This window comes from Trachinotus anak, unplaced genomic scaffold (genome assembly GCF_046630095.1).
Source record: "Trachinotus anak isolate AG129_WGS33_773 ecotype Australia unplaced genomic scaffold, CSIRO_AGI_Tana_v1 ptg000014l, whole genome shotgun sequence".
Taxonomy (NCBI): domain Eukaryota; kingdom Metazoa; phylum Chordata; class Actinopteri; order Carangiformes; family Carangidae; genus Trachinotus; species Trachinotus anak.
The window spans coordinates 14,670,595-14,696,960 of NW_027273865.1; the positions used below are offsets into that span (position 1 = coordinate 14,670,595).

The following is a 26,366-nucleotide window of genomic DNA, read 5'->3' on the forward strand; positions in this document are numbered from 1 at the left end:
ATCCCTGCTCATAAAATGGCAGGAAATGAACTCCCCTAGCGACATATTCATTGTGTATTACAGAAAACATGGTCCTTTATTTGCCACCCTCACCGGACATTTCCAATAGCAAACACAAGGAGGAGGAAACAGATCCGGGATATACAAAATAAGAGTCGCAGACGAAATCTCAACGCTTGTTTTGAGTGATAGACATTTAATTCCCATATTTTGATGTTGCTTTGACAGCTGTTTCCGAGTAAGAATTCCCATTAAATATTACACTTTGGTGATTAAACAGGCCACGATGCAACAAGTTTACGGTTTGGTCGGGTTTTATCTTGAATGTTAGAAAGCGGAAGTGTAGTATTTTACCAACTGAATAGTAATTTTGCTCCGTGCGTGTGAGGAAAGGAAGAAAGGAGGGTAGCTTATAGTGAAGTGCTGCTGGGCTGGAAAAAGGGAACGGGGTAGTTTTTTTTTTTGTTATTATTATTTATTACACTGCACGTTTCCACCTCCTTATCCTGGCGAAAGGTTGAACGGTTAAAATGGAGGCGGACAGATCCGGCGGAGGACCAAACCCGAACTCCGGTGGCGGCGGCAGCAGCGGAGCGGGGCGCAACCCAAACGGGCCCAAAGCAGCACCGGGCCAGGCGTCATCAGCCGCGGCCACCGGGGCCATGGCAGCGGCCGCGGCGGCAGCAGCAGCAGCCGGGGCCATGCCCGGATCCTCGCAGGCTCGGGAGCCGCAGGACGGGGACGCGGGTATGACGCTTCCTGGGATCCTGCACTTCATCCAGTACGAGTGGGGACGCTTCCAGGCCGAGAAATACCGCTGGGAGGCTGAGAGAGACGAACTCAGGGTAAATTTGTTTATTATTTGAACCTGCGTCTATTATGTTGACGCCGGATAAAGGCCGGGACGGATGTTGCAGGAGCCCCTTCAGTGCTGCTTTGTGACAGTACACATGCCCCACAGTCAGTTTCAAGATGACAAAATGCTAACGGGCTAACATTGCACCTTATCGTATTGTATTGACCAGGGTGTATCACTACTAGTAGTAAATGAAAATATAGGGACTCTGTGACCTCCAGCTGATGTTCACTGAAGACCAAACAGCCACCTGAAGGCTTTAAACATAAAATAAGCAATTTTCAGAAGGCAGTAATCTTTGCCTATTGGCCTCCAAACTCCCATAAAATCACTTCCATCTCAATCACAAAGATATACACCAAGAAATGAGGATATAGTAGAGGTTTATTTCAGCCTACAAAAGCTTGCAAGCTTATTGAAAATAAAAAGGAAAGGTAATATTGTTTAGGTGTGGCTACCTTTTAGTGTCTCCTTGATATAAATGCAGGTACACATCAAAGACAGACTCCTGGACCAGACTCCTCTCAAGGTAGCTTGTGTTTGTGCATTTATGTGGAAACATAGTTTGTAAGTAGACAGTAATCAGATTTTATACGCCATGGGGACGTATCAAGTGATCTGTGGCTGTTGTGGTTAAAAGATGATGACAGTGTCACATAGCTGTGAGTTCCCTGTTGTAATCACTGAGTTTACGAGAGATAGTTATTAAGAGTTGTCAAAGTGGTGTCCTTACTGAGATGCCACTGTAAAATGAGAACCAGTTTGAAGGCATTGCTTTTTTACAATTGGCACAGAGAGGGAAAGTGCCCAGGGTGACCTTTGAGCATAAGCTTCTGTTCCTTCCATGCACACCAGACAGCTCGCTGTTTTTGCACTAAATCACGTCTTACTGCAAAATCCCTTCAGAAGAAGTTACTTGAGGGGTAATCTTAATAGACAGTGGTCTGTAGTAGAGAGTGTGTCTGTATATCTGGTATTGAATGGAAATTTTTGAACTGGGGCCTGTCACACAAATGGATGAATCAGCACTGAGGTGTTTGAACATGACCGAAATCTATCAAGTGCAATTGCACCTTTCAATATCATTCATACTGTCATTCGACTGAGATTATTGTCAGTCAAGCACCATCCTATCTACAACTAAACTGGTTACTTGTAATTGCTGACTGACAGTGAAAGATATGACAATATAAAATGACCTGCCGCCTACAAACACATATAAATGTATTGTCTGCCTTTAGGATAGAGAAGTGAGCTTGTGTGCTAAAAGGTCATAGGTTTAAATCTGTGAAATGTCATAGAAATGCCCTTGAGCAAGGCATGAGTGCCCTAATAGCTCCAGTTATTGAGGCCAACAGCAGAACACAGAGGTTGTACTGTTCATGCATATGTGTAACTGCATTAGGCAGACCATTGCTGGGCAAGATTGTGCTTACTCATCAAATTGTTCCAGGATTAAGAAAGGTTGGGAAAACATACACACATACAGAGATGTTTTTGCTCTGCGTTTGGAATGAAGAGCGGTTCATCTTTTCATTCCTAAACCCAGATGTGGTCTTCCTCATGTAGCCACAGTTTGATTATAATTAGGATGAACTATCTTCTGGAGTTAATGGGCTTGACAAAACCACAAGAAAAAGACGGATCTTCTGTCACTCAGCTTTGCCCCCAACTCAAACCTATGGAGTTATAAATAGGAGCTTGATAAAATATGGATGAACAATAACAAACTGGCTGCACTTGCGGCTTTTATAGGCACATGTGGGTATGGAAGTCAGAAGCAGGCCATCACAGTGTCCAACATGCCATTAGTGCTTGTTATGGAACTTTGTTTACGTGTGCGCGTTTGCTGCACATGATCTGGTTTCACGGGTACAATTAGCACCATGTCCTGTGCTGAGAGAAGAAAGGATCAGTGGAGTGCCAGGCTGAAAAATTGACCTAGCTTACATTTTAACACCCACAGGCCCCAAGCCTCTGGCTTTTGTTGCCATCATGCTCGCAGGGCTCTCAACATGCCAGCTAGAATGCCCCCTGGAAACGTCTTGTACAGTTACCAACATACCGTACATCCATCCATAGTACAGTCTGCTCTCGTGCTGCCTATGCATAAAATGATGTGCTTTTATGCCATTCATACGACGAGTAAAGAAGCTGAATGCAAAATCAGTCAGCAGCAGGAAAACCATCACCAGAACCTGACAGACATTAACACTATCATCTTACGAATATGAGACTCTTTGTGTGGCAATGAGAACGTCTGTGTCTGTAGCATAGAGTGTCTCTATGACGCTGTAACACATGTGCCGTCTGTGAGTGTGTTTTCAGTGTGAAAGGCCACCTGTGGTGCTGTGTCTCCAGTGACAGGCCAGGAATTAAAGCGCTCTCTGCTCTGGGCCAGGTGGGACGTCCCAGCACGACCATGGGACTGCAGCTCAGGGGACAGGTGGCAGTGGCCTTGTCCCTCCGTCCTTCAGACACCTAAGAAGCTTTTTCCAGTGTATTCTGTTGAATCACAGCACTATTGCACTGTGTCGGGAACAAGCCTCTAGTAATTATATAATCAGACTGTGCTGCAGACATCGAACCAAGTCAGTGCACTTATTCAGTGAGGAGAAGGTCAGACCTTTACCTGTTCCTCTGCGCATTTTTCTCATTTGCAGTGATTTGATTTTATTAACTGTGTCAGTAGTTAGTAGATTACTGGTGACCCAGATGACATCACTTCCTGCAGAGTGTGGCGCATGGGGCCCCTGGGTACACATCTCTAATTAATAGCTCTGCGCTCTCAGCCATGACACACATATGACATCCATATGTACGCCATTATTACAGTATGAGCCTGCCGCCCACAGCAGACTTGCAGCACTCCTGCTATATATTTATGTACCTCCTAGTATTTTTCCTTTCTTTCCTCTGTGTATAATTCTCTCGGCATCGTTGCAATTCTCAGTTTCTACCACTGAAATCTTGTGATTTTAAACATATTCATGACATGAGGTAATTTTTGCTTTCTTATGATCATCAAACAACTTCTGTTTAAACTGCAGCAGCAAGCCCAACTTTTTAGGATGTCATCCTCTAGCTAAATGTTACACACGCACACACACACACACACACACACACACACACATGCACACACACACACACACACACACACACACACACACATGCACACACTATGCACTCTAATCACACTCCATCAAAGCACACTGTCCCAGAAAAGTTCATTGCTCTACTTGTTGGCTCATGGATTCTCTCATGGGGACGAAGGGATGAGAAGATGGAGGGTGGCCAGTGGAGGAGGAAAGCTGCCCTTGACCCTGTTCTGTGGCGAGTAGAAAGGGGCTGACAGAATAGGCTAAATGTGTCAGCTCTCCATGTTACAACAAACTCTGGAAAGGTCAGTGGCAGTGGGCCACATGGAGGAAAACCCACCCACAGGAAAGAGAGATCAGATGGCACGGCAGGTTCCTTTGTACTTTAGGCTTTGTAAGTTGACCAACATAATACAGAGAAAATAATTGCAGCGTCAGAGTGAGCAGGGCTATCTCAAATGACACCCGAAAGACTTACTAATGATTTTGTTGGTTGGTTTTATAGATGGAAATATATTTTACTTGGGTATAACTTTCTGTAATAAATATTGTGATGTCCTTTGACCTGCTTCTCCACAATTGTGATTGTCTCATCCATTTTTTTTTTTTTTTTTTTTTTGTGTCAGTCTCTTGATAAGAACACCTTCTATTAGCTGTTGAATGGGCAGCCTTGTCTCGCTTCTGTTGGCCTGGGCCCCACACACAGTGAAAACAAGCATGTCCCAATCTGACCCGGGCACAAGGCCGAATAACAAGAGCAGTTAAAATGGTTCAAAAGTGACATCTCCTCAATTAATCGCCTTAGTCTGATGAAACAGGCGGTATTTATACATACACTGAAAGCTGCACGACTTGTCCCTGTGTCTAAGAAAGCCATTGTGTGCTTTCGTAAATTAGTCCACTCTTGACTTCGTATTTTCTCCACTGAACCCTGTTAGCCCAGCACTTTGAAAGGGAAACACTGAAGAAAAGAGGAGCAAGTGAAACAAGGTCAGAGCCAAAGAATGAGTTGGCTGTAATAGATAAAGAATGACATACAGCAATAAACCCTTTGACGCACTAATCCCTCTGTTTTGGCTGCCTTTATGTATCAGGAAAAGGCAGTTACAGTGTGCATTGTCACCGTAATGTGATTATTTGGGCGTATGATTGTGTACACATATAGCCTACTCTCTATCGTGGCCAACAAAGCCGTGTTAGGGATTTGAGGTTTCGGGCACTGGTGAGAAACTCCTTCTAGGAACACAGCGTGACACTGGCGTGCAGGGGTGTGATGGTTATCTGTGTGTCTGAGCAGGTTGCAGCTAGTCTGTCTGTGAGTAGGAGTGAAAAATGCCTGCCCTACCCCTCAAGGGTGAAGTAGACACATTCCAACTTAGAGGTGGAAATTACGAAGCACTTTGCTGAACTGAACGCTTCAGTTCAGTTTGTTTGTTTGTTTGTTTTAAAGCTAAGCGGCTGCATCACTGTTCACTCCAGGACAAAATTGGCCCAAATAAGAACCATTTACAAGGGGAAAAGCTCAGCAACTACCTCTCTGCAGTTATCACACTATCATTTTTGGTCATAGACTTTGAAGCAGGACTGTGTATCAAGACTGAGCTGCCAATGGTGTTTACACTCACTGAAGCTGATGAGTCAGTGTACACAGAGGATTCTCTGTTAAAGACATGTTTATTTGAGTACAGAGGATCTCATATCCCACTGTGCTCCTGTCTTGAATTTGAATGATTTTACCCAAGTTGAAGGCCTCTACTTGACCCACAGCAGGCAGACCACAGTGGCAGTTACACTGTTCACTGTCATTATTGTGGATGCTAGGCCAAGCTTGAATCTTACCCTTGTTGATAGAAGCAAATATGTTTTTGTTTTTGTTTTTTTTTTTTTTAACTTTGAAGATGTTGTTTGAATGAGAGTTGAGATTTTCTTCATTTTTTTGTAGCTGTGCTTCATCTGTTTTCAACCATTTTCAGTAGCCAGTATGTAATGTACATGCTGTTTTCTGATATCTGAACCTCCCACACTATGACACCACACAGCTAGCACCACAGCCGAGCTCTGCTTGGCTTGCATTTATGCACGTCAGACTGGAACAAGCGTTCCTGCCTCTGTGAACTGCACAAATACAGTATTGCATCTGGCATTACAAAACACAACAACTACTCAATTACTACTTGTGTGCAGCTGGAAATACTCAGCTAGCTAGCGGCTTTTACCTACCTAGTTACCACCTAACCACAGCAAATGATATATTATTACATAACAGTTCATACGAGGCCAAGCACAGTTGTTTGCATCTTCTTGTTTGTTAAATACATTCCCGTTCAACCTATCCTTTTAGTGCTCTGTACACATTAGTTGGTTTACTCACTTTAATGGCCTTAGATCATTTTCAGGAACTCAGCTGCTCCTCTTAGGTTAGGCCAAGTATAAACCACATAAAGTTATCTGTATTTCACAACCTTTTAGGTCGTGCATGCAGTGTTGACATGCTAGTGCTGACAATTATCTCCAAAATTCTCAGATAAGCATATAAAATCACATTGCATTAATCAGGATTACTCAGCAGCAGCAGCAGCAAGGTTTGCTTGGCAGATTATCCCGTGTTCCACTAGCCCTCCAAGCTGGTTACGTGACTGTATGTATGTGTGTGCCTGTGTGTATGTGTGCACTTTCCTGGGTGATTGACTACCCTCTCAAGTAGACCGAGTGCCTGCCCCATGAGATAGTGTTTTTAGTCTGTTCTAGTTTTACAGAACTGCGTATGCGTGTGGGAGCAGACTCATGGACTCGGACAGGGGCGTGCAGAGGAGAAATGGACTGTAAAACAAGCACTGTTAATGCTCCAGCACCCCTTGGCACAGAGAGAGAAGAAGAGAGAGTGGTGACATTAAACTATTTTGCCTCCTATTACCTGCATGCTAATCATGGGGAGAAGAAAAGACATTTTTAACCTACTCTGAACTGGGATTTGTTTGTTTGTTTTTTTCCACTGAGGCATTTTTTTCCCTCCAACCAATAGAGGGCAGGAAGTTTGCTGCCTAATGTGAACCACAGCTCAACCACAGCTCAATCCCCCCTCTGTGAAGAATCACCTGGTAATAAAAACACAGCAAAAATCTTTCCTATCCACTCCAACAGCCCTTTCACATTTTTGTCAAGTCTTGCCATATGTTGGTTTATGCAAAGGGAAACCCTGTCTAAGGACAGTCTTGACAGTGTCGTCACTGTGCGTTCTTTTGTTATCATTTTTACTCACACAATCTCGTAATTGTTTGACAAATGGCAAGAATAGGCAGTGGACATCTCTTTCCTCAAGGTAAGAATTTTATCAGCTCAGTGAGGAAGGAAACGGATGTTAAATGAGAGAGGAAGCACACAAAGGAAGGATGTGTCTTAGAAGAGGGTATTTGAATTTGGCTGGTCTGAGTCCTGTTTTTCCTCGCGTGCAGATGCGCAGTGAGGCCTCGGTTAGGAGAAGTTAAAAATAAGAGCCCTGTTCCACAACCCTCTACTTACTCCTCTGGGTTCTCACAGTCATGTTTGCTATGCTCGTCACATCAAACTTTTTTCCCTTCACGCTCACGGCCTCTCCTTGTGATCGCTGTTGATATCAAACGCTTTGCTCTGTAGCCTTAATTGAGCAAGGACATGCTTTCTTATCCAGTTGACTTCAGTTATGGCATAGTCATAGCATCAATCTGAATTGATTTGGCGTTTATATAAGCTTATGTGTGTGGTAGTGGAATGTGTGTGGCTTTTTGAAGGTACTTTGTGTGTGTTCTTTACCATCCTGTGTTTTTGTGTTTCAGGCTCAGGTGGCGTTCCTGCAGGGTGAGAGGAAAGGGCAGGAGAATATGAAACAGGACCTGGTGAGGCGGATCAAAATGCTGGAGTACGCCCTCAAACAAGAGAGGTACGAGAAGTGTCAGGAAACTCCCTCTTTCTGTTCCTGTCTCCTTACATCTGTGGGCTTTAGGTGTGGTGCTTTGATAGTGACAGATTTCTTCTTCTATTTGCTTTTAATGCTGTTCTCATGTTGTCTGGTGTGGGGTTGCAGGGCTAAGCACCAGAAGCTGAAGACAGGAAATGACCAGAGTCCCGGCGACAAGAAACCAGACACAGAGGCCGACCAACGTATGTTTAACCAAACAATTATGTTCTCTGCTGTTTGGAAATGTTCTGTTACCTTCTGCTGTTGTGTCTCTGTCTGCTGAAACTCAGAGTTTCTCCTTTTTTCTCTTTTTCTGCTCATGCCCTGCTGTTGCATCACTATTGACCAATCTATTTTCTGTAGTTCCCAATGGGCCAGCTGAGTCAGACTCTGAGCCGGCCAATCAGATGTCCTGGAAGGAGGGACGTCAGCTGCTACGCAAGTAAGACCTCTCTGTCTCCTGCTGCTTTTATCTCAGTACCACACTAATGTATTCCATCAGTATGGGTGTATATTTACGTGTTACTTTTCCTGTGAATGCAGATATCTGGAGGAAGTGGGTTATTCAGACACGATCCTGGACATGCGGTCTAAGCGTGTGCGCTCCCTGCTCGGGCGAAGTAGCCCCGAGGCTAACGGGCCCCCACCCAGCGAAACCTGCGCTGAGCCTGAGCCGCGCGCAGGTGGAGAGTCACTGTTGGTCAGACAGATAGAGGAACAAATAAAGAGGTGAGACTGTGGACGCAGCCACTCTCTCTCTGCCGTTACTCCACAGATAAGAATGGTGATGTGTGATGACACAAGACAACACCTAATTTAAAAATCATGACACTTTGTATGATGATCCAATATTAATAGTTATTGAATATTGACGCTGTAGACTTTTGCTCTCGTGCCACACTATATAAGACGTGGCCTGATTTACTCAACATGCCACAATCTGATTATCTATTCACTGTCATGACCTTGAAATATTGTGATATACTGATCCATGTGAAATTAGTTCAAGAGGTAGAGCACACACAGCACTGTACAGAGCGGGTACTGCTCTTAAGACCATGAATAAACCCTATGGCAGTGAACTTTCTGACAAAGATCGCTTACACAGCAGAGTTTGAGCTCATCTTCACCATGATCTTAAACAGGGTATTTTGTGTGTAGGTAAATGGTATACTGGTATAAACAATGCTACAATAGAATTACCAAACAGAAAAAGTGCAGGTGAATAAACATATTTTGCCATGTAACGATGAAATCTCTGAGTAGAAGTTTTTTTAACCGGGGATAGTTTTATTAAAATTTTAATGTTTGCTCCAAGAAGGAAAGTTTAAAAAGTAATACTTGTCCCTGAAAAAAATCATATTTGTTGCACTGATAAAACCTGTTTACAATATTTAAAAACCAGCTGTACTGTAATGATGGTGTTATGCAGTATAATTGAGTTCATCCCACTGAAAGGTATTGTCCTAAATATTCTTTTTATCCATTCACTTTAACATGGATTGGACAGACTTTAAAGTAATGCATCTGTCTGTAGGAATGCGGGCAAGGAAAGCTCTAAGGAACGTCTAGGAGGCTCGGTGCTGGACAAGATACCCTTCCTGCATGGCTGCGAGGATGATGATGAAGACGACAGTGATGAGGAAGATGACTTCCAAGGCATGGCCACTGACTGCATCGATGGACCGCGCAAGAACAAAAAGTCACGTGTAAAGGTACGATCAGTGATGGGAAATTGAATTAGGTGGAGCTGAACGCTGAAAAGGATGACTAACAATAAACGACAAACTATATTCATGACTTGTCATGTACTTCAACATGTTCTCTGCTCTGCTCTCGTGTCCAGATGGGTTCAGAGCCCATGACCACAGACCTGGACCCAGAGGACGAGGAAGATGAAGATGACTCGGAGGATGCCCTCGGAGAATTTGACTTCCTGGGCTCGGGGGAGGATGGGGAGGGGGCGGGAGAGGCCCGGATCTCGGGGGACGGACGGGAGTTAGGTACGCTGTTGCCATAGCAACACCATCAGCACCAGCACTGCCAGAATCACTGCCACCACTGTACTTGTCTTTTTTGCCCCCACCCCACCCCCCCTTGCTCACCTTTTTATCTTTTACTTCTCATTGTGTCTTGGCATCTCTTCTTGTCAATAAAACCAGCCTCTTTTCCCAACCACCTGTCTCTCTGTCCTGTTTCACGAGCTGTCAGTCTGTGACTCTTTAGAGCTGTGTAGCTGTCATCTCTGTCTGTAGATGTATTTTCTGTGCTCCGGGGTCATTTCAAAGGTTGTCACGCATGCTGCCTTCTCTTTTTATATATCCGCATTTCATTCTTTGAGTCGTAGCCCTGTGCTTTTATTGATTTCATCCTCTCACAAAAAGAATCCATAAAATTGTGTGAGTGTATGTCATGTATTTAAAGAATGGAGTCTATCTTTTTGCCTCCATCTACATTCGTCTGTCTCTCATCTGTTGGCCTCTCCGTCCTTCCTCCGCCTCTCTGCATGACTGGATGTTTTGTGTCTCTCTCCTCTTGCCGGGTTCAGAGAACCGCAGGAACAAGTTACAAGGCATGATGTCGGACTTCCCTCCTAAGCCTACCCCGCCCCCCTCAGTATCGGGACAGGCTCGCTCCGGTGAAGGTAAGACTTCCCCACCCCATAGAAAACCATAGACTGTCACCTCCAAAGTAATCTTCCTCAGTCTCCCCAGTATCCCACACACATGATTGGAGCCTAGTTCAATCTTAAATTTGGATGCTGGCTTGTCTCGGTTTTGTTCGATTTCAAAGCCTGCGTAGGGGTACACTGACAAAGTTTCTCCTACACCTATAAATATTTCCTCTGGTACACAGTGTGGGAGTAAGGCAACAGGATGAATGGACTCTTACCACAGAGATCTCAGAACCATTGCTGTATTTTACTGTTATATCAGTCTGTATTTATAGGACCATGACGTTTTTGTCAAGATTCAGTGGTGAACCTGCGCTCTTCCACCTCCAACCTGCAGGTGGTGCCCTGGGTTTCTCCTCTGATGTCTTCATCATGGATGCTGTTGGAGGCGGGGACATGAACCTTGGTGAACTGGCTGACCTCACAGTTGCCAATGACAATGATCTCTCCATGGATGTAATTACACATTTGCTGTGGTCTATACAAAGCATGTAATCCAGCCTAAATCTGCACGCTCAAAATATATGAATGTTCACCCTTTTGTCTGAATGTATCAGATGCAGGATAACAGAGAGGAGTTTAAGAAGACGTGGAACCCTCGTTTCACACTACGCAGCCACTTTGATGCCATCCGCGCTTTGACCTTTCACCCCAGCCAAGCGGTGCTGCTCACAGCCTCTGAGGATGGGACACTAAAACTGTGGAACCTCAACAAGGCCATGCACTCTAAAAAGTAAGAACCCTCAGAACTCTACAGGAAGAAAATGGAGATCAGGGAATTAATTTTATAGAGCACTTTTATTTCAAAGGCTTTCCAAGCAGCAGTAGGACAGATAATGCACAAATGTAAAATAATAGAGAAATAAAACTAAAGAGCAAATTAAAAAAGACTGCGTCCTTCCACAGGAACGCAGCTTTGGATGTCGAGCCCATCTATACATTCAGAGCACACAGGTGAGTTTAGTCTGACGCACAATTACAAATTCACACCCTCTACACAAACCTGTCACTGACATACAATGACGCATCTCTGTTTTTGTCCAGTGGAGCTGTTCTGTCACTAACCATGGGCGAGGAAGGAGAATCCTGCTACAGCGGAGGGCTAGATGGAACCGTCAGGTGTTGGAAGATGCCAGACCTCAATGTGGATCCCTATGATAACTATGGTCAGTATTTAGCAATCACAAAGTAATAATAATATCCCTCTTTAGAAGTTTATTCCTAATGGGTTTTTTTTAACACGAGTGTTTGTCCATCCAGATCCTGGCATCGAGAGCAGTGTGTTAGCAGGCCACGAGGACAGCGTCTGGGGTCTGACTTACTCTGCAGTTCACCATCGTCTTGCCTCATGCTCAGCCGATGGCACCGTTCGCATCTGGGACCCTCAGAACTCGGCTCCCTGTCTGTCTGTCTTCAATAAGGAGAGAGGTAGACATGTGTGCTCGATGTACACATTCACTTTTGTTTAGCGTCCATGCTCCACAATTTCATCTTCTCCTACTTTTATTCTCAGAGCACGGAACACCCACCTCAGTGGCCTTTGTGGCTACTGACCCCAACCAGGTGGTGGTGTCATTTGACGGTGGTGAGACGCTGCTCTACGACCTCAACACAGAGCAGAGCATCACTGCGCTAGAGACACAGACCAAGGATGGTGCGTTCTGAATGCAATAACATTCGACTTTCCAGCACTGATATTATATCAAACGTTTGTTGACGTGTTGAAAATGATAATTAGAGGAATAGATCAAACAGAATAGATTAAGGTGGAAGTTGTTTGTCTTCGTTTGCAGGCAGTGAGCTGATCAACCGAGTGGTCAGTCACCCATCTGAGCCCATCTCCATCACTGCACATGAGAACCGCACCATCCGCTTCCTAGACAATAAGACAGGTATCTGCAGGAGGTGTTTTAATTCTGCGGGTCATCTGTTTTGTTTCCTCTGTACATTTGCTTTTTTCTGGGTTGTGATGTGTCCAAATAAGCTTCATTTTGTGTGTTTGTACAGGTAAAGTTGTCCACTCAATGGTGGCTCACCTGGATGCAGTCACCTGTCTGACTACAGACCCTAAAGGCACTTACCTCATCTCTGGCAGTGAGTACCGCTCAGCTCTGCTGTGTCCTTATTTAGCTGAAGCTCGTAGAATCAGGCTTCCTCTAGGATAAAGACAATCTACGTCACTTTCCAAAATGTTCGACATCATCATACCCAGAGATAGATTTTAACATCAACAGATTGTTTTGATGCTGAGTCCCTTCTGCATACAGGAAATAATTCATTTAACTTTATTTAAATCACAAGTGCTTTTCAAACCTCCTTTTCAAAGTCTAGCTTGTAAAACGATATAAAGGATCCCTTTACATTGCACTCAACAGTGATCTCTGTCCCTCACAACTTTGCTGTCTTTGTGTCCGCCCACTAAACTGCAGGCCACGACTGCTCGGTGCGGCTGTGGATGCTGGAGAACAGGACGTGCGTGCAGGAGATCACAGCCCACAGGAAGAAGCACGATGAGGCCATTCATGACGTGGCCTTCCACTCTTCCCAGCCCTTCATTGCCAGCGCCGGCGCAGATGCACTTGCCAAGATCTTTGTCTGACAGCGCTGTTGTCATTCCGGTGAGATGAGCGGGGAAGTGTCGAGGGGTGCAAGACAAGGACTGTTGGTGTTTACTAACTTTGAAAATGCACTCGCAGTGAGATGCAGACCAGTGTGAGCTCTGAGTCCATCAAGATTAAAAGATTAAGAGATTAAGCCGTAGGACTCTTCACTCTCAACACATACTCTTGAATGTAAAATGCTTTATTCCGTTATCATGAAAAAAACACAATATCTAATCTTAATGGGGCACTCCATAATCTTCTGTGGCGCAGAGGTTATTTGCCTTCATATTTTTGACAGAAAGCCATCAGAATAAAATTTATTTTACCTTGTTGGCTTACAACTCTTAATGAATAAAATTAGTTTTAATTATGTTGGATCCAGGATCTTTTGCCTTTATGTTAGTGTCGTGCAGTCCTAAACGTCTGTTGGTCTTACTTTGTTTATCTCTTTTATTCTGCCTTTAGAGTCCTACAACCACAACTGGGCCAAAAGAGACTGAAGACTCCAGTGGACAAATTTCACCTGCTTACACACACACACACATACACATACACACTTGTCCTGCACCCCACTGGCTGGGTCATTGCCACAGGACATCACCTCCACTCGATTCCTCACTGTTCTCTGATGCCTCAGTGACTTCTTGTAATACTAATCACTGCTTTTTTATAACTTTAACTGCTCCGTTTTCAAATAATCATATCTGGAGTAACACTTTTCTACACTACAATATTTTGCTCTGCTTTTTTTTTCTTTTTTTTTTCTTCAGTCTGCCAATGGTTATTACAAAGCACCGTGTGTGTTTGTGTGCTTGAACTGCTGACACACTACTCACATTTCACAGAGAACCACAGAGGAAACACTCACACTGCACCGCACACACAAGGCACAAATGCACTGTCGCATTTCATTTGAGGTCTTTTTTTTAATGGCTGAAAAGTTGCTTGTTTCTAACATACCTATGTAGAGATGATTTAAAACAGTAACTGTTCCCAGTGTCAGCAGAAAACACCTGACCATTGGGAATCAATGTATTACATTCCAAAGACTCCAGGGGTAGAGTGTGTGTGTGGTGTCGTATTTGGGGTTGGAGAATGTTTAACTTAGTTGTGCGTGATGTGAGGAGGCACTAGACAGTCGCTAACCAGTGTTGAACAGATAGCTTTAATTTCAACTTTACCACCAAGACACCAAGTCCCATTTTCTGTCTGAGTATTATAGCGTCCCCATGATTCTGCCTCAATGTGTGTGTGAGATTAAATGTCACTCTGCTGTACAAGATAAATGAACACATTTACACAATCACGGTCCATTTCTACAGATGTACAGTTTGAACTGGACTCTGCAGACTGATGCTGTCACACCGTATTAACCAGCGAAAGATTGATATCCTGAGAGCACAGTTGAGGTCCATAGACTACAGAGGTGGGAGGCCAGTTTGTACGCTCTCAACAAATGACGCACATGGTGTCATTTGGTGCTTTTTTTTTTTTTTTTTACTGTACAGAAGAGTGTGTGTGTGTGTTTGTAAATGCACTAGTTAAATCACGGTGCTATGAAAGACCTTGTCAGTCTTGAGTCAGAATCAGGGACGTGTGTGTGTGTGTGTGTGTGTTTGTGTGTGTGTGTGGGTGTGTGTGTGTGTGTGTGTGTGAGTGAGAAAAAGAGAGACTGTGTGGGTGTGTGCTGATGTACTTTGAGTGAATCAACTTTTTTCAATGACATTTCATTGATGGATCATTTCATTAACTCTGGTCACATTTCAGATTTAACGGTTACTGTTAATGTTTCTCAGAGGGATGTGAGTAACGCCTGGGGAGTGAGAAGAGCTGATGGTAATTACATTACAGTGAAGTCCACATGGGCTGAAATGGTTTCCTCAGATGAGAGCTGTTCAGATCGTCTCTTTAAATTCACCTTGAAGTTGGTGCCAGTTGGTAGGCATGTATTTATCCATGCTTTGGAAAAAGCTTCACCTTCAGCTGTGTGTTGAGGTCCCCTCTTCTTGTTTGACGTACATCAGTTGCACAGTAGCACATTACCCAGGGAGCTAATGATGTGGAGCTGCTCTCCTCTCTCTGAAGAGGCATGCTGGGAGAAATAGCTCCGGGGTTAAAAAAGGAAAAAAAAGAAGAAAGTCCATTTTAAATTCAACCACTTTTGTCAGAAAGATAAAAGGAAAGTATTTATTCAATATGTGTGGGTGTAAGTAACATGATTCAGCTACCCTGATCCGTCTAGCTGGTCTGTTAAGGTTCTGCAGTTTTGAAAATAACCCAGAGAACATTTGTCTTAGGTGGAAACATTGTTCTTTTGAGGCATCTTTCTCTATCGGTGTCCTGCATTTACACTGATAACTGCTTTAGGTAAACGTTGCCCCCCCCCCCCAACAGCTGACCTGACTTCAAAGTACTTGACTGGTAATGTTAATCTATTACCTCAAGAAGACTGATAAAAATCTGGTGTTAAATCAGTTGTCATAGGGGCAAGCCTCCCCCTCCCCTTTCCCCTTTCCCCTCCTCCTCCTCTTCAAGAGTACAGGGTCACGCTAAGGGTCAGATGTCAGATGTAAGAGTTCGAAGTAGCCTAGAGGTAAACACTCCTCTCCTCATCACTGGGGACACTAGCATTTATAGTTCCGATTGTTTTTCTCAAACAGGGTGGTGGACTGTTGTCTGAAATCAGACAGCATGTTATTCCGCTGTACATAGTTTCTTTGACATGAGTCTGTCAAAGAGAACAACCAGGTGCAACTACATGATTGTACTGCTGCTGGGCACAACGTCCTGCTATCACATTGAAATACTATTTGGCTCCACGTTGCACTACATCTAATAGTGGATGCTGTGAATAGACAGACAGGGTGCAGGGATAATGTTCTGCAGGTATTTCTAATACAATCTGGAGTGAATACTACAAAGGTGGAGCCTGCTGTGGGTCACAGTTTTTCGATAGTGAGAGTTACTGATGTTCGTGTTGTTTTCACTCTGAGCTACTGTGTCCCCTCTCTGAGAATAAAGACAAATCAGTATGACACATCGAAAAAGAAAAAGAAATCAAAACAGAGGTTGTAAATGATGACTAGAGATGCCATTATGTGCTGTAAATGTCCATCATTTCCTTGTTTTCTTTCTTGCATTTCTTTTCTTTGATTATGAATATGATTATTAAGATGTAAGAATACTGTAGTATCATAAGTGAATCATTCTTCCTTGCTAGGCATAGAACTTGCTTGTGATTGATAATGGCAATGTATAACTTGTAAAAAAGCAAAAATTATTAAAAAACATGAAAAATGAAAAAATACGTGAAAAAAAAAAAAATCTGTTACCAGTCAGAGGCCAAGGTAAAGGACTCTCATTTCTTTGTGTTTTTATTTTTTTATTAGCAATTTATCACTGTGTGATATTTTGTACATCATATTAAGCTGTATTCAAACTATTTCCTCTAACTACAAGGGACAAGAGACCTGCTTTTTATTAATTTTGTTTTATTATATATTTTTGAACTGCATTCTAGCTTGTATCAAATGACTTTCTCTTTTTGTTTACGGGTTCCCTGTTGTATGTCATTAAGGAAGAAAAAACAAAAAATGAAGATTTTGTACAGTGAATTGAGAGTTCTGTTTTGTGTTGTCTTTCTTGCCTCCTAGAAGTAACAAACAAACAAAAAAAAACTACCATAAGCACAGTAGAATGAAGTAGTATGACAATACACAGTAGAAGTACCCTCATAGAATACTACTGATACATACAGCTGAAACTCATAAATAAGATCACTTGGCGTATATATAGAGGGACTCTTCTTTGTCTCTTGTGTCTGGCCCATGGCCTCAGGCCCTGTGTCAGTCACCAACTACTAAAACATTTGGACCTAACTGAAAGAACCCTCACGTTTCAGTCGTCCAGTCCCACGGCTGGCTATGCACTAAATTTAAGTTTTTCTCCCACGGGATATAACTACATCATTATAAAATCTTCTGATTAAATTTGTATGTTTTCAGCACATGGATGAAAAAGACTTTTAAAACCTTAAAGAACCTGGTCTCAGGACTGTTAAAGGGGTATTCCACATACTTCGTGTTACTCCGTAGTGTATGGGAACTTGCAAGAGACATTAAAAAGAAGGATTGATGCAGCAGCGATCCTTCTTTGTCCATAATATGGATCAGAAATTCTGGATTCTCAATCTCCCATAATGCAACAGTGGTATTTTTCAGCAGACTTATACATGCCTGCTAATTGCTTGTGTGTTTTAAAGTGCATCTCCCCAGTTTGTCTCAAACCCAAAAGAGATAACCCTGATGACATTAGCAGGGTCATTTTCTCAAACTTTAGAAAGCTCCTCCAGATCAACAGATAACATCAAACAACTTTTTCAGGTGGCCCTCAACCAAATCCAATGGTCTTCCTTAAAGGATGGCGTTTGCTCAGTTGACAAGGATGAACTGTCACATTTAGCATCATACAGCTGTTTCCAAAAAGGCTCAGCTGTACTCCCTGTGATGAGTCAACTAATTTGCAAAAGTGATTGAGTGCACCTAAAAATGCAGCCACCCAAAATCACACTGAGGAAATGAAACTAGAAAATGAGACATTCTTTAAAAGTCCAGCTTAGTTTTTAGAGAGCCCATCTTTCAGCTTAGGCACTGAACCTACTTCATCAAACTAGTGTTTTGTTCAGTTTACATATTTTTATGTGTCCCTTTTTAATATGAAATCAAATCTCCAAGTAAAATGGCAACAAAGCAGCCCTATGGTCTCATCTCTACTACATCCAACTACACCACTCACTGCCCCCCTGTGGTGGAAAGTAGAATTCCCAGCAAACACTGTTTGAAGCTGCTGAGCTATCAAAGTCTCTTGTCACATCACTTATACAGCTGAGTGCAGTTATCTGCGGTTAAATTGTTTTAATGAAATGAGAATCGTGAGATTGCTTCACAGAGAAAAGCTCAATATAATGGTCCTGGGAAGAAGATAAGCTGAGGAGGAGGAACTTAATGTGGTTAGTGAGTTTCAATATTACCATCTAGGGAGGTTTTCATGACCAAAGGTAGAAAGTCACTATTTTCATTTGCTTTCTCTTTAAGATGAGACTAGTGGTGTAGAGTCACAATCATGCTGATGATTGCGGTAAACAAGCCTGATTTGTAAGCATGTTGTATATCCTGCTGTATGCAAACTACTAGTCACTTGCCACAAAAGTTCCCCATTTCAGTGAAACCCTCTGTCAGCTTTGCATAAAAACAACTTTGCAATAGTAGTGGTCTTATTCTGCAGTGTGGGAGAGTTGTGTCTATTAAAATGAAAAGAGAAAAGGTGTTACTGATTTAAAAAAAAAAAAAAAAAAGGCAGGAAATTGTTTCGAAGAGGGACAGAAAGTGGCTGAAGCAGTAGGAGGGAAAATGAGGAAGAGATGGGAGGGTTTTGGAGTGTGGAGCTGCCCCCTCGGGCAGTGTAAGAGGATCTTTGCTGACCTCAACTCAAGGGGGGAGCGAACAAGACCAATAGCCTCAGCCAAGGAAGGGAGTGATAAAGAGGAAAGGGAAGAGGGGGAAGCTTGGGAGTAGGGAGTCAAAGGGCGGGACTTTCTGAGAGCCTATTGGTTTCAGGCTGTGTCAGTCATTTCACTTCCTCCTTGGCTGTGGCAAGATCATAGATGAGAGGGGAGGAGGGAGGGGGAGAGGGAGGTACCCTCAGACAGAGCTCTCTCTCTCGCTGCTTTTTCACAAAAAACACTGAACTGGGGCTGAAACTGAAACAGGGCAAGACTCGTAAAAGGAGTGCAGTCTCTTGCTCTCCTGCTTTCTCACAGTTTCCTGTTTAAGGAGGCCATTTTGTAACTTAGCTCGGGGAAGAGCACAACAAAGTTTGGCATTGTTTTTTTTTTTTTCTCTCCCATGGCCGGGAGTTTCACAGTCAACTTTGGACTTTCTCCTCTGCAGAACAACTTCTTTTGGACGAGGGAGGTGAAGGAGGGGAGAAGGTGGAGGAGGAAAACCAGCAGGAGGGTGGTTTTCTCCCTCAGTGTATCTTTCTTTCATGAGTGCCGTACACATATTGCTCATGCTTGTCATGCTGGGACAGTAAAAGAAGTCTGACGACGAGAGAGCGTGGCAGAAGTGGCAGAAAGGAGGAAAAAGCACCGCTTCCTGGATAAGGATTTCTTCCTTGATCCACTGGGAAGGGGTGGACACAGGACACAGAGGAACTGGGACACTTGTGTGTGTGTGTGTGTGTGTCCATGTTTAAGTGTGTGTACCCCTCTGTCCTCCACTGAGACAGTTTGAATGAGAGTGGCTTTTCTGGGAACTCTAGACTACACCTGCGCGTGTGTTTGTGAGTGTGTATGTTGAGAGCTTCTAGCAGCCAGCACACAGGACTCTGAATGGCTAACGCTAGCCCTTGTATGCCCTCAGGGGCCATGGCCCAGGTTTTCTTTCCTCCCGGGGGCTCCTCACCTCCAGGGTCAGCTGTGATGCCGCAGACCCCCATATCCATGCCCTCTATGCCTGCTCAGGGTGGGTTTCCTGTGATGGACCTGACACCAGGGCAGGGTCCTGGTGGGGCTGTGATGCCCTCAGTGCCTCCCACTCCAGCAGGGGTGTCCTTCATCATCCAGATTGGCCTGACCAGAGAATCTGTCCTGATGCCCCAAACTGCTGACCTGGCCTATGTGAAACAAATCGCCTGCTCCATTGTTGACACCAAGGTAGGAAATGTGTGAGTGTGGGTGCCCGTGTGTGTGTGTGTGTGTGCAGACTGAGGAGGGTAGCGTATCCGGTAAAAGTGGGCATATGCTCTCTCCAGGTGGAAAGCTGTTTATGTACAGGGCCTTCATGTCGCACTTTTAATAATTGTGTTAAGGCTGTTTGTCAGGCAACCACTTAAATTTGTACTCCCTCCTTCTGTGCCCCTGTCTCCCACAAAAAAAATAAAAACTTCGTTTACACTACACTGTTCTCATAGGTAAATGAAAGGGTTTCAACATGCAAGCAGACAAACACTTTTGTTTGAGAGCTGTGACAGATTCTGAGGAAATGTGCAAAATGTCACATTTGTGCTCTGCTCTAATTATAGCAATTAGCATTTTTCCCTCACACAGTTGGAAGAGAACTGTGTGTTCAATTAGGCTTTGTTCTGCCACATCTAGCTCAGCAGACTAGCAGAGAGACGTGTGATGGGCTTAGTGTTTGACGCAGGGGCACAGCCAGATTCATATGACTGTTCACCCAGTGGCGAAACTTTCATGACTGCTGCTCATGAAACAACAGTTACACAGAGGAGATCCAGGTCAATGACTTTACATGAAATGTGACTTTATTTCATTCAGTGTTATGAGTGAGAAAAGAAAACAAGCCTGTCTCAACATGCAGTGAAACAAACAGGTTGTTGACAGTTGAGGAACGCTTTCACTTTATTTTCCACCGGTCAAACAGGCTGTAAGTTTGAAGCCGGTTGCTGAATAGTCACGAGAAAACTCGTAGTGCAGATCTGGTGTGATCAGCATTTGAAAATGTAATGTATAATATGCTCAATGCTTCTGTCTGTCTGCAGGAAAAGTCCTCATTGACTGTGACCTTTCTAACTTTGTGATGTAAAAAAAGTCCCTTTCACTTCTCCTCAATGCAACTTCAAAAGTTTTGCATTTCATGCCAAAAGAACACAGCAGGCCAACTTTAGTCTCTTTGCTGAGCGCTTCATTGATTCCTCAGTTTCTGTCTTTCTTTCTTTCTTTCTTTCTTTCTTTCTTTCTCTCTCATTGATCACTTTTAAGTAGTACGTTTGTATTGCCCAGGATTTCAAAGGTCTTTCAATCTTTCTGTTGGACGAGGCCAGGCCAGAGCTGGGTGTAATTTTCAACAAGCTGTCCAAATATTATAGATACTGCCTCTGCTTTTACTTTTGTGTGTGTGTGTATTTGTGTGTGTGTGTGTGTTTGTGCACAATATTATTTTTCTGACAAGTCTTTTTTTTCTTTCACCTACATACGCAATGTTTGTCTGCAGCAGCATCACATTTTTGACAACTCAAAGCGATACCACAGTATTTAAAATGTGGCTTTCAGAATTTTAACAATGATCATATTTGATTTTTAAATACTAGTGCGATTGCCAAAAATGAAAAGGGCTATCATTCAAAACATTTGCAACGTCTCCTCTGTATACTACATTGGTTCACGGTGTAAAACACAAGGAGGGAGATGGTTTCCAGCACAAACCTCTGAGACTTAATGTGACTTTCTCAGGAGGAAGTTGGTAAAAGACCTATGAGAGCAATATCTTCAGATTTGTCTTCTTCATTAAACTAAAAGATGAAACTTCAAAACAAACACACTCATGACTGCAGGGTTGGGTAGGGAGATGAAGTAGTGACATCCTCTTTGCAACAGGAAGCAATAAGTGTTATGGGAAATATGGTCTTTATTTGAGAACTGCCAGCAATAATTCACTCAGCTACATACAGCCACCAAACTTGTGCCTCATTGAATTTAGGCTATATGCATAGAAAACGCATGCAGAGGGTAACTTAATCCTACATTCGGGTGCGAGCTGGCCATGTGTTTTTATCTGCCAGTTAGGCTGGCAGGTGATTAGATTAGCAGATTTCCACAGTCTGCTCAGAGCAGCTTTGTAAAACTCGCCACTAGTGCAAATCCTCCAGGAAATGGTAGCTCTCTCCAGCCAGCTTACCCACTCTGCTAATCTGTTTCTGTGCACAGCAGTCTTTGTTTTCTCCCTTCAAATGAGTGGTTCTCTGTCATGTACTTTGTGTAATTTAATGAGTGCAGTGCATTGGATGCAGGATGCCCACAGCATCTGTCTGACGCACTGCACAGCACTGAGGCTGGGATCAGTAGCTGTACTGTGGCACACTTCAAACGATGTTTCCATATGATGTGAACGGATATGGTTGGAGCAAGTGAGAGGTGTTGCTTATAGCCTCATCAAAATCTAAACCGCAACTGCATGTCTCTGCCCGTCCTCTTCACTCGTGGCTTCATCTTCACTGTTCCTCGTTTTTGTGTTTTCTCTTACAATCCAAAACTATATATCTCCAATGTACTATAAGATGGTCGTTGTTGGGGGTCTTGATACTCTTATGTTTGTCCTCTTCAGATTCACTTGGTCCCTTACATCTTCTTTCTCCTTTGCCATACATTTGCGGAGCTGTAATAAAATCTATTCCTTCCTTACATTGTTTGCAACTGATAAAAGAAAAAAAAAAATCACTGCAAAATGTCCAGATAAAGAGTAAGACAAACCTTTATCAGCCAAGGCAGTTACATCTGTGACGCAACAACTCTTGTAGCTACTTAACAATCAATTCCCTTGTTGAAAAACCCTCTCAGGTGACTTCATTGCTGTATAAATCAAGTGCATAGTTTCACATTTTGTGGTACATTAAAATCACATGGGACAAGAACAGCGTTTGAAATTGTATAATAGGCATGCCACAAAGAGACTCTGCTGCTGAAATGTTTCTCATAGGTCACCGTGATTAACCAGCAAGGGCTAAGGTCCTTCTAAATTTAAAATGGGACTGATTTTAATAGCTTAATGTTGATCAGTTTGAAAATATGCAGGAAAGAAATCCATGACACCGCTCAAAAGCAATGACAAACAATGGAAAAAAACAGCGAAGCTCTTACCCATGACTAATAAGAAAAAGTCACAACACATGCTTGAAACAATAATGGCTTTCATACAATTACTGAGAAGAGGGATGTAAAAAGCAAATATGGCATTGGTCAGGTGGAAAATTCTGACTACATAATACAGCTCAGGGTGATGCAGAACTATGTGGGACAGCTTAAGCATCAGGTATTTTCTCAGTGACTTAATTGGTACTTGTTGGTCGGCATAACCAAAGGCAGACTGGCAATTTGAAATGAAACAAAAACCTTCTCTATTCTTGTGGCATTTCTGCACATTTTTCCCCTTTTGTGTGTATGTTGTGCGTGGATTTTTGGATAACTCCACACTAGTGGCGACATGCTCCTGTCAGGAAAGGAGTCAGATGCAAGGCAGGAAGCAGATAGGCGGGAGTCAAGAAAAATAACGACAGTCTGACACCGCAGTAAGGTCACACTTAGGATTACTAATAAACAACCGAGGCTAGATTACAACAAAGTATCATGATCACAATCCCACAGAGCTTCCAACATGGTAACACCCTTCCAGACTTAACTTTTTCTGTATTTTTAGACAGGAATGTTGACTCCACTGCAGAATTTAAAATATATATTGGGCACTAGTTTGTGGTTCCTGCTCTACAGCATCAAATTTGGAAAACCTTGTCAGCAAAAGAAAAGAAATTAGCTTTCTTTTTGTTTGGATTCTACCTCACTATTTTAAACACAGAAGATACACAAAAATGTCCAAAAGATCCACAAGATTCCAAATATGTGAGGCTGAATGTGTAGAAAATGGTAGACAACATATAGAATACATCATGAACAAACACCTGTTATGAGTTAAATTATTTTACTCAGAGTAAACATTGTGTAGCTTTAATGAAGAAATAGATCAAGATGATAGAAGTGCATATCTGGAATATGATGATTCTGGATAGATACTTAAAACATTAAAGGAAACTGAATGTTAAGGGGATGATCAATAGTTTGAATATACGTAAACTGATTTAACCAATAACCCACAGGTGTATTTAAGCATGAATCTTGATAGTTTAAAATTGATACTTGCCTCATTTGCATCTCCCTGGCCTGTCTATTAGGAACGGGAGAAGTCTATTGTAAGATAACTGCATGTTTGCATGTTCTCTATGTGTTTCCTCTTGGTGCTCCAGTTTCCTTCTATCCCAAAAGACACGAAAGACATTTACTAGGACACTCTTGCAATTAGACCCATTTCTGAGGTGCTGTTGTTGAGTGTGGCCCAGTGGGACTAGGTGGTCGTGTCCATAGCCATGTTTTATTCCTCATCCATCCCTGAATTTTACTGTTCACTTTTTTGAAACTCAGACAAGAGAAAAAAAAAAGAAAAAAAAAACCTTCACGTCACAAACAAAAAGACATTTAGAAGCTGATCTTTTATAAGCCATGCTAGACCAGTCACACACACACACACACACACACACACACACACACACACACACACACACACACACACACACACACACACACACATATTCAGCAATCCCCAAAATCCCCTAAACGCAAAACTCCTGGCCTGCTGGGAGCTACAGCTTTAGGTGGGAGATTGGGACAATAGACAGCTTGTCCTGGCCTAGTCAACTGAGTGCGACATGAGTTGGACTGTGTGTGCACGCATGAATGCCTACATTGGTGTGTTTAGAGGGGTAGTGAAGGCAGCTTGGTACCCCACACCCCCGCCCACGGTCATCTCTCTCATCCCAGAAAGGGTGAGTCACCGGTTCTGTTTATTCACAGGCTCCCTCCTTGTGTTCCAATGACATGTTTTTCCATTCACTTCTCTGTGGAGGAGCACACGCTCCCCTGGCTTCAACTCCCAACACCAACCCCGAGTTAATGCCCATCCTACAGCTCTTGTCTATAGTCTCCTGATCTGAGCATTAACCCCAGTCTCTCAGGCCAGAAATCCAGATCCACCTTTAGTCACAAACAGTATCCGGACTTTGGACACTTGCCGCACCTTCCTAAAGCCTAGCTTGGCTCTGTACCTGGCAAAAACTTCACCAAAATCCCATCTAACCGGCCTATCTCCAGCCAGCCCAATGCCCTCCTCCTCCTGATGGAACACAAACTGATAGTTTGGTCTGGCAACTAGGTGTCTGTCTCCATTCAACCATTATCTGATGTATTTTACCTCCTTGTCCACCCCATCTATAGTGTTCAGTGTCTTTTTGTACCTGTCTTTATCTTCTTGGAATTATTTTTTTTTCTGGAAATTTTCCTTTCCTTTCCTTTCCTTTCTCTTTGCTCTGTAATGATGTCTGTTTCCTCTCACTGTCTTCAGGAGAACTCCTTCCTACTCCTCTTTTCGTACAATCATGTTTCGCTCTCTACCTCCTCTGCATATCCTGCATTTCCTCTCCTTATCCACTCATCTCCGGTTCCCAATGCCTGCCCTATTGTTAACTCCCTCTCTTGCTCTGCCTCCTCTTCCACTTAGCATCCCATCTCCTGCTCATCCCCTTCCCTCTCTTTTCACTCATCCTCATACTGCCACTGCCTTTCCTGCCAGTGTCACACTTCAAGTGAGTGTAGAAATATGAGGGAATTCACTCTCTCACCTAGTTGTACAAGCCAGGATGTATACTTCCAAGGAAGCAATGCCTCAAAAATCCTATACTCCCATTTGTCAAGTGGTTACCTCAGCTAGAATGATTCAAGTTTCCAGTGGATATAAGAGTAGTTGCAGGTTAAGTCAAGATTTAGGATTTCAAAAACACATACAGGTCGTGCAGTACAGTTAACAAACTCCATGGTCAGGTCTGGCTTAGTATTCTCTCCTTGGCCTAGTTTTCCAAAAGGTGTGTCAGCTTAACAGTTTCTGTTCTTTCAAGACCAACAACTTGTCGTGTTTCATCATTAATAATATGCGCAGCGATGTGGGTTGACGTCAGTGGGTGTGTTACAGCGTGTGTGCGAGTATGTCAGCGTGTGAACACAAGTGAGAACCTGTTGAGTCCCATCAGTATCAGCTGTGGTCACATTACTGGATGGCTGAACATGTCTGCAGACTAATCTGTCATGAGTTACGACGCATCTAGCATCCGGTGAGCTGTGTCGGATCCAGCAGTGGATACACAGGAGGCATGGTGTTCATTCATTTATAATGTGGAAATCGCTGAATCTTCAGTCTTGCGCAAAAGATGTCAGTTTAGCATGTGTAAGAGGCCAGTTAGTACTGTGACATGATCAACTGGCACCAAAAATTACATTTATCTTGTGAGAAACTTCAAATGTTGTAAATAAATAGAAAAGAGGACAGAAGGTTATTTAAATCTTATGTAGATGGTTAAAAACACAAAGTAATACACACACACACACACACCCACACAAACATGCACACACACACACACACACACACACACACACACATCTGTGGTGGAGAGCCCCTGCCCTGGCCATTGTTTCCATCTCCGTTGTGGAAGGAGCTGTTTCTTTATCTCTCTCCCTGGAGAAGAAGTTTGGCCCTGGGAATGGGATCATACATACCACCTCCTGTTTACCTCACTCTCTTGCACATGT

At 43.2% G+C, this 26,366-nt stretch overlaps 2 protein-coding genes across 3 annotated transcripts in view; both read left to right on the top strand.

The window, feature by feature from the left end:
- The first annotated feature begins 359 nt into the window (after positions 1 to 359).
- Positions 360 to 16,785, top strand: strn4 (striatin, calmodulin binding protein 4). The gene is made up of 18 exons (XM_071496457.1): positions 360 to 845; positions 7,767 to 7,870; positions 8,015 to 8,091; positions 8,252 to 8,330; positions 8,432 to 8,617; positions 9,426 to 9,603; positions 9,735 to 9,891; positions 10,437 to 10,532; positions 10,900 to 11,018; positions 11,120 to 11,295; positions 11,469 to 11,516; positions 11,607 to 11,728; positions 11,823 to 11,990; positions 12,076 to 12,216; positions 12,356 to 12,454; positions 12,570 to 12,656; positions 12,992 to 13,180; positions 13,631 to 16,785. Exons 1-17 carry the CDS (start codon positions 531 to 533, stop codon positions 13,159 to 13,161), a joined length of 2,322 nt encoding a protein of 773 aa, XP_071352558.1. The 5' UTR covers positions 360 to 530; the 3' UTR covers positions 13,162 to 13,180; positions 13,631 to 16,785.
- A 2,123-nt stretch (positions 16,786 to 18,908) lies between these two features.
- The window catches only part of prkd2 (protein kinase D2), a 34,575-nt gene continuing 27,117 nt past the window's right edge, over positions 18,909 to 26,366 (top strand). The window contains exon 1 of one of the 2 annotated variants that reach the window (XM_071495900.1): positions 18,909 to 19,880. In XM_071495900.1, coding sequence (XP_071352001.1) covers positions 19,557 to 19,880 — 324 coding nt within the window. In that variant the 5' untranslated portion in view covers positions 18,909 to 19,556. The remainder of the gene's footprint in view (positions 19,881 to 26,366) is intronic. The other variant, XM_071495901.1, reaches the window with a different exon arrangement.